Consider the following 8,665-nt stretch of genomic DNA (forward strand, 5'->3'; position numbering starts at 1 on the left):
GCACGTCACTGGTTATCGTCTTATCCGGGCTCGGGTCATAGTGGCAGCAGGTTCAGTGAGGTAGTCCAGATGTCCCTCTCCCCGGCAACATATTCCAGCTCCTCTGGCAGGATTCCGAGGCATTCCCAGGCCAGATGAGAGAGATAATCTCTTCAGTGTGTTCTGGGTCTGCCCCGGGGTCTCTTACCAGTTGGACATGCCCAGAAGACCTCCAAAGGGAGGCACCCTGGGGGCATCCTTTCGATGGAGCCAGCGGTTCTACTCCGGGTCCATTCCGGATGTCTGAACTCCGAACTCTAAGGCTAAGCTTGGCCACCGTAGGAAACTCATTTTGGCCGCTTGTATTCGTGATCTTGTTCTTTTGGTCACTACCCACAGCTCATGATCATAGATGAGGGTTGGAGTGTGCTTTTGCCTTTTGGCTCAGCTCCTCCTTCACTGTAGTGGTCTGGTACAATGTCCGCGTTACTGCTGATGCCCTGCCTGTCAGTCTTGTGCCCGATTTTACCCTCACTTGTGAACAAGACCCCGAGATACTTAAACTCCTTCACTTGGAGCAACAACTTGCTCCCAACCCAGATCAGTCCACCGTTTTCCGGCAGAGCACCATGGCCTCCTTGGAGGTGCTAACTCTCATCCCTCAGGTAAACTGCTCATCTTTTCAGGTTATAAGTTTTCATTGCAAGGCTAAATTAAGCAAAACCTTAAGGTAAAATGTGCCTGTAGAAGTGTGTAACAGCTATGAAAAATAAATGCATGTTTTACATTTTTTAAGAATATGACAAATATCCCCCCGTTTCTCTGTTGGCGGCTTTAATGCACAGTTTTGGTTTACTATAATTTTAATGTGCAGTTAGTCAAAAATATTTTTATAGTCAATATTAAAATCAAATGTGTAGTGAAATATAACTTTACAAAATGTTGGATACATTTTTTTCTAGTCTTAATTTTCCATCAATCCACAAACCCCTCCACCACAATAAGGTGGCGGTTCAAGGACGGGATCTTAATTTTCATTTATTTCTGTAGTAACTTATGTACAGAACTGACAGTGTTAATGTATATTGGCAATTCTGTACATAATAAAAATGTGGAGCTGTGCCTATGACAACTTTTTTTTTAAAGTACGTTAATCGTTCATTTTATTTTGAAAGTGACTACCCGAAGTGATGGTATGCTAGGTCATGGCTGCATTGACGTTAGTTTGATAGATGTAACTGTTGCAGTTCCCCACTCCGACCAGCAGAGGGTGGGTGAGCGAAAATACTGTATGTTGATTACAGTCGGTTTAGGAATAAATATCAGTATAATTCTTACCAAAGAACGTCCTCTTTCAATCCGGTAACTGTGGCTACGATAGTAGTTTGTTAATGCTTACTTCTGATTGCTTCAATTTACTTTATTAAAGAATTCTGGCAGGGCGGCATGGTGGTGCAGTTAGGGCTGTGGACTCACAGGTGTTAGCATGCCAACACGTCTGTCTTTGACACTGATATGACTATTGCTAGCTAATGTGACTAGGCCCCGGTGTTGAGTAAACAGATTGGTGTGTGTGTATCTGTGCTACTGTTTTCGCAACGTTAGCAGCACACTGTCCTACATTTTAATACCGATTTAAACGAAACATTAAGTTGCCACGAATCGTTCGCTGTGCTGCCTTTTCACACGGTGGCCACCTGAGGGCAGTATACTCGTATTTAGGTCAAAACTCTCACTAGCGTCAAGACAGAAACCCATATGGATACTACCGGTCAAGACTGTCAAAATAAAACTTGAGAATCAGCTCAGCATGTTATGTGTTAAAACTAAAAAGTGAACGAACCTGTGCTTAGCTATGGTAACGTTAATTGTCCCCCTGTCCCTTACAGTAGCTCTGCCCATTCACATATTTGTATTTTTATTTCTTTGTTTCAATAATGTTAGACATTTTGCCCATATTTCATGCAATGTTATTTACTTTTAATGTCTCATAGTGTAAATAACTAGAATCTTTTCTTTCTTCAGATTTTGTGCCCATTGACCTGGATGAATGGTGGGCCCAGCGCTTCCTAGCCAACATAGACAAGCTATCCTGACATTTTTTGTGGGAGTTGTGGATCTTGATGACAGTCACGAGGCGAGACCTGAAGCTAGATAGCTCACAGAGGAGAAGATGCCTGGGGGCAGCAAGTGCAATAGGTCACAGTGCCCCAATATAGTCCAAATGGACAAAGTGCTTGGACAGTGAGAAACAAAACCCAGAAGTATCACTTGAGCGTTGTTAAGGACAATCCCTCAAACACTAAATAATCTGTATGACACACTGGAGGACAATGTCTCGCAGTCAAGGTTTTACCTCAATTTACTCCCCTACCAATAGATGTCATGTTACTTTAAAATGCAGTAAAATTGTATTTTCAAGAGGCTCTGGATTGGCATCTCATTTGTCATAAGCATCGGCTAATGGTTATTCACCTTAATGTTACTGCAGTGAAGACACTGCACTACTTTAAATTCATTCAACATTTGGTTCAATAGTAGCTTAACACCAATGAAACCTACAGAGAATCAATGTATGACCATTGATGTTTGACTTTTATAACTCAAAGAAATATCCACATTTCAGATATTTAGCTCCTAACATTTGAGAGGGCTCACAAAAAAGTAAGCTCCATTGATCCTGATCAGTCTCACTGCTACTACAGACATTACAATAACACCATATATTTGGAGCTGTAATTACACATGGCATTTCAACAGGATTGTGAAATGCAATTCTTAAAATCAGCTTGTTTAACACCCAGATGGTGGAATGTTAAGATAAATTTTATTACCCTAAAAATGGGTGTGGTGACAATACTGCTATTGCTGCATCTGTTGTAGAGATTTTGGGAAATAAATTTGCATTAAACTGCTTCACCAGGGCAGTCAGTTGGCCTCAGCGTGCTCACCATAAACATGATTTCTCACGCATATCTCCGAGGCCAAAAGAAAGCAAATAAGATTTGAGCTGCTGTCTGGAGCAGCCATTACAGCTCACTACATAGGATGATTACCAAGTCACCAGGTCAGGTCAGATGATGGAAGAAGTGCAAGACAGTGAGAGCTGGACACAAACAGGTTTTTCCTCCATAAATGATAAAGGTCAGTCATTCTCTATATTTAACAATCCCCATACAGAGACCAGGTCAGGTAGCAGGTAGTTGGCTGTAATGGCTTCCCCAGCCAGCAGTCTAAATTTTGCTTGCTTTCCTTTGGACTCAGACAAGTGTGAGAAAGGATTTGTCTGAAATCATGTTTACTGTGAGCTCTCCCTGAAGCTGGCTGACTGCCCGGTGCCACCTTTTAACGCAACTTTTCGGTTCCCCAAATCTCTTAAGTTATCCTTAAAAGCCACACTGAAACGACTGGTGTAATCGCAACCATTACGACTGGTTTTAGTCTTTTGCTGAAATGGCACTCAGAGTGCATCTGGGCAAAAAAGTGTCTATGGAAAAGCTCTCTAGCAGTTCATCTTTTCCAGTTGAGTTGAAGCTTTTGTGCTCTCCACAAGGAGTTAAATACTCCATAGGTGAAAGATGTGATTTTATGGTTTCAGATGAACAGAGGCCTGCAGTGCTCCTCAGAAACTGCAGTTGTCCAGCTGCTGTAAATGCTCCCATCTACAGGCCACTGTCACCGAAGCCAGGTCTGCATGCAACTCTCAGTGCTTCTCCAGAGCTTTCGTCAGCAGATCGTTCAGGCGAGAAATCATTGGTCGCGGATCATCATTCAGGCCTGCTGTGATCATGGCGTTGTCATAGATCTGAAAAATATAGATTAAAAGTAAATATTTAAGATAAGTTGATTACAGCTACCTGAACAGAAAACTGAATCATTGATATTGTGTGAAAATTACAATGAATTCAACTGATATAAATTACCTTAAATTCTCAAAACAAGCTAGTTCATTTCCACATTTTCTTACTGAATTCAACTGATATAAGTTACCTTAAATTCTCAAAACAAGCTAGTATTTAAGCAGTGGCAGAGTCTCAGTGAGTATAAAACAAATGCTTATTGTTAATACAGGCCCAGAAAACGCTGAGATGAGGTGGAATCACCTGGACTCGAATAGGTCAAAGGAAAGAAGAACTCAAATGCCACCAGTGCAATGTCAACATGCTCTGTTCAACTACATTCACAAAGTTATCCCAGTTACTTCTAATTTAACGCTGTTATGTTCTTTGTTGCTGTAGTTATAGTATGTACTGTTAGTTCATCTGGGATATAAACATTTGTAGAGAAACAAAGAGCAAACCATATTGGCATGACATTACCTTGTTGCACTGATGGAATTTGCGCTGTAGGAAATGTGCATTATCCTGAATTTATCAAGATGAGTAAACACTTGAGGAAGATTTGAGTTTGTATAAACGGCAAATTACAACAGGAACAGATTGGAAAACAAGGAGGCTTTGTGGTAAATTATGATGAAACATCCAGGTCCAACCCACAGTACCTGTTCCAGCAGCAGTCCAGCCAGCTCAGGGTTCGTGTCCTTCATTGCATGCAACTTCTTGATCAGATCGTGTCTATCAGATGATGGAAGAAGTGCAAGACAGTGAGAGCTGGACACAAACAGGTTTTTCCTCCATAAATGATAAAGGTCAGTCATTCTCTATATTTAACAATCCCCATACAGCGACAAATCACCAATGAACTGCCCCTACTCTAACGTCAGTCTAACCTGTGTTAGCTTATTGGTCTACGAACCAGACCTCCATTGTTGTTCGACGGGTGACGTGTTTCGTAATGACAAAACATAAGACCTGCATATTTTCTAAAGCTGCCCCTAAAAGCAAGTTTTTACAACATCTGAAGTAGCAAGACTCAACTGTGCATGCGTGAGATCTCCATGAAAGTGCGAGGAGCTAGCGGACAGTAAGCAAGGCAGAGCTTGCATGGAGATATGGTGTACGCACAGTAGAATTTGGCTACTTCATATGCTGTAAAAAGTTCTCATTTGGAGCTTTTGTGGAAACATTTTCAATAAATACGGAGGTCTGGTGTTTCGTAAAGAAGAAACGCATCACCCAGTGCCAACATGGTGGCATCATGGCCATGATGCCAACAAAGATGTCAACCCCATGGCAGTACGCCAGTCCAGGTTGGAGACAGACATCAAGGCATTAGTTGGTTTTAGTCTCTGTAGGGGCATGGTTGAGAAATTCCCACCCCCCTTACCCTGCGTTGATTTCCAGTGTGGGCTGCAGGATCTGAGCTCTCTCCTCAGCAGTGCGGGCCAGCTGCTGGGTGCGGAGAAAGTGGCGTGCAGCGCCCATTTCCAGCACGGTGATCATGGCTGGGTGGGTGTCAAGGCGAGGAGTCAGCTGCAGGCCAAGGGAGAAAATGTATTATGTTTAAGATGATGTAAGATGTCTTTCAGGCCATTTAGGATGAAATGTGAAAACAGGCAGAACAATTTTAATCCATGACTGAACCGGTTCCTTGCCAGGTGTCTTAAACCTGCACTAGTGCTGTTATTACCTTTATGTTGGTAACTCGGGGACCAAGTGAGTTTTTCATCCAGGCCATGAGGTCGTCAGCTTGCTCCTGTGTCAGACGCTCAGAGGCTGCAGAGGTGGAAAGATGGAGAAAAGAAAAAAGTACGGATTACATCCACCGCAGTGAGATGTCCTACAATTCTAACAAGACATATGAGACAGAAGCAGACCAGGTTTGCTGTCCTCAAACTTCTCCTCCTTGTAGTGATCCACCACAATGTCTGTCTCCACTGAGATCAGCTTCTTCTTGTCAAACTCTCTGAGGTGGAGCAGGGTCAGCTCGTCAAACTGCTCGTAGCAGAACAGCACCTGCGCACACACACACAGAAAGAGACTTCAGCAGCTTGTCACTAACAGACCCCTTTAAGGAAAAGCCCCTTAGCCCTAATCCACACTGCAAGCATCTGCCGCACGTCTCACACTGCAGATAGACTCCCATTCTGTCAAATGTTTCATTTCACACTGAACCCGAGATGTGTCTCCTGTAGAACCCTCATGCTCTGCTGTGTTTAGTCAGGTGCATCCTACACTTTCAGCTGCTTAAGTCACACAAATCCTGTTTGCTGTCTCTACAGGTATCAATGTAGACTGATCAGGGTGCTCGAGTTTCACTTTCACGCTTTAATGAGCCGGGGAAGTAAAAATAAATAAATCCATGGTTACATAAAAACGTAATTTCTTCCTGATGATTTTAGATGAAGATTTTTGTCTAGTGCATTTGGTCGGCCTCTTTGTCCAGCTGCTGTCCTGCTGACAGGCAAACAGCTGATGACTTTAAAGACACAAACGTGCTGTTTATGTGGATTGAATGGAATCACGGTTCAGATTCCCAGTCAGACCAATAAATGTAATGTAACACTAAACTCCCCGTTTCCCCCATGGGGAAAATATTAAAATCACTAGTTTACATCCTTACTTGGACTCTATATTTACAGGATATTTTGCACAGTGGTCTTCAGCGTAATGATTTCTAGACGTGCTGTTCTACAGTTTCAATAAATATCAGCCATGGCAGGGTCTCACCTCCATGTCTTTCTTTTTCATAGCCTCAAAGTAGGGAGAGTGCTCTGCAAGATGTCGGCTCGGGGCACACAGGTAGTAGATGTTGCGTGTGCCGGCCTTCATGCGGGAGGCGTACTCCGTCAGACTGGTCTGCTGGCCCGCTGGCAGAGCAGAAGACTCGAACCTCAGCAGCTTTGCAATATCCTCCTACAGAGACAACATGGTTTGAGACTCCTGCTGTTAATGACACTTGCAGGCAACTGCTGCGTTCAGTGCTGTCCACTTATACAAACTAAAAAGTTATTTGTATCTTTATTTCTTTAAAAACCAAAGCTGGTCACCTTGACATCTTGTTCCTGGGTGGTGATGATGCCCTCTCTCATGAAGAGGCTGTAGTCCTCAAAAAACTTGTTGTACTTCTCTGGCTCTTTCTTGCTTTGCTCCAGCAGGAAGCGGATCACCCTCTGTTGCAAAACCTCACGAAGCTTCCTGAGGTGATGGTAGAAAAGTAATTAGTGGCTCAATACTGGAATTTAAACTGAGCAATCTATTGTCAGTTTCTAAGTTAAGACAGTAAATATTCCTGTGAAACAAGATCCTGATTTCAATCACTGTGAAAGATCTGTACAGTCCAGAACATGTCATGTGTAAACCTGGAGTTGTACCTGATGAGGGCACTCTCCTGCAGCAGCTCTCTGCTCAGATTCAGTGGGATGTCCTCACTATCCACCACACCTGCATGCACGCACACAGTGTGTAGCTCAGCACTCAAAAATCTAATGTTTTCTTTCATTGCGTAAAGTCATGCAAAAAGTAAAAACTAGCAGCTCCACCAGAGCAGGTGGAGGCAGCTGGGAAGATCCAGACCTCTGAGGAAGCGCAGCCACTTGGGGAGGATGTCAGTGGCTTTGGTCTGGATCAGGACCTTCCTGCTGTACAAAGCCACACTGGAACCCATCTCCCTGCTCACGTCAAACATGCTCGGCTTCTGTTGACACACACATTCTTCATCACATGCCAGTCTGATTAAAACAAAAAGTTTACCGCCAGTGGACGCTCCGTCTGAAGAGAGAAATAAAGTCAACATGATCTAGAATGTTCAAGAGGGGCTGGCATTATTTAAAGGGGTTGGTGAACCAGGAAGCTTGATTCCCAAATGTAAGAGTAACATTTCCTTAAATATTAAAAGGTTTCATCAGAATTTAGTAGTGAAACCTCAACTAAATATACTTTACAGTGTCATTCATCCATCCATTTTCTAAACCGCTTAATCCCAAACGGGGTCACGGGGGGGCTGGAGCCAATACAGTGTCATTGCATGCACAAAAATGCACATCTTAAAGTTGCAGTCCTGAGTTCCTCACCACATCAGGGACGTAGAAGATGCTTCGAATGTTGAGCGGGGCGTCGGCGCGGTAGTGCAGTGTGTATCGGGGCTTGTCGTAGGCCTGAGCAACATAGCGGTAGAACTCCTCGTGCTGCCAGTCACTAATCTCCTTAGGCTCCATCATCCACAAGGCCTGAAGGGAGACACAAATCCCACAATTAACCTTCAATGAGGACAGAACATTAGCATACAAGCAAGAGTCAAACATTTATGTATAAATTTCTAAATTCTGAAAATGATTCAGCTAAATTGAGTTTCAGAACAATGTCTTTTTTAAAATTCTTTAGATAAATGTCACATTATAATAGATTTCAATTACATAGATAACAGACCAAATGTAATGTTTGCCACATGATCTGGATTCAGTACACTATAATACATTTGACCGAAAATCAGTGACAATGACGACACCACCTGTTTCTGTCACTAACATCTGGTCACGTTATTGGTTGTGTTACACAGAACTTTGCGCCATTTAATTTATGAGTGTTTGCACTGGATTAAGACAAAGACAATGCCAGAATCCAAGCAGCTCACCTGCAGAGTGTTAAGCCTCCGTCCATTCAGGTAGATGGAGAAGCTCACAAAGTTACTGTACTTTGTTACGACCTCTGAAACAGAAATGACAGCTTGTACTTGTATGCAACAAATCAAAGTGCGTTTTCAAGCCGTTACATTTTAGCCATTGACACAGCTGCACTGATTTACCTTTAACTCTGTCCTCGGAGGAAAACTCCTTGCACTCGTCTTT

General features: G+C 43.0%; 2 protein-coding genes across 2 annotated transcripts in view; one reads left to right on the forward strand and one right to left on the reverse strand.

The window, feature by feature from the left end:
- LOC109972906 (MAPK regulated corepressor interacting protein 2-like) overlaps positions 1-2,400 on the forward strand; it is a 5,702-nt gene extending 3,302 nt beyond the window's left edge. The window contains exon 5 of the mRNA XM_020622135.1: positions 2,005-2,400. Coding sequence (XP_020477791.1) covers positions 2,005-2,075 — 71 coding nt within the window. The 3' untranslated portion in view covers positions 2,076-2,400. The remainder of the gene's footprint in view (positions 1-2,004) is intronic.
- A 109-nt stretch (positions 2,401-2,509) lies between these two features.
- The window catches only part of trap1 (TNF receptor-associated protein 1), a 10,562-nt gene continuing 4,406 nt past the window's right edge, over positions 2,510-8,665 (reverse strand). The window contains 12 exon segments of the mRNA XM_020622132.1: positions 2,510-3,784; positions 4,481-4,553; positions 5,206-5,351; positions 5,509-5,594; positions 5,696-5,834; positions 6,549-6,734; positions 6,869-7,016; positions 7,193-7,262; positions 7,395-7,515; positions 7,892-8,047; positions 8,452-8,525; positions 8,623-8,665. The exon segment at positions 8,623-8,665 is cut by the window's right edge and continues 26 nt beyond it. Of these exon segments, the coding sequence (XP_020477788.1) occupies positions 3,683-3,784; positions 4,481-4,553; positions 5,206-5,351; positions 5,509-5,594; positions 5,696-5,834; positions 6,549-6,734; positions 6,869-7,016; positions 7,193-7,262; positions 7,395-7,515; positions 7,892-8,047; positions 8,452-8,525; positions 8,623-8,665 (1,344 nt within the window). The 3' untranslated portion in view covers positions 2,510-3,682.

Source organism: Monopterus albus, unplaced genomic scaffold (assembly GCF_001952655.1).
Source record: "Monopterus albus unplaced genomic scaffold, M_albus_1.0 scaffold273.1, whole genome shotgun sequence".
In the NCBI taxonomy this organism is placed as follows: Eukaryota; Metazoa; Chordata; class Actinopteri; order Synbranchiformes; family Synbranchidae; genus Monopterus; species Monopterus albus.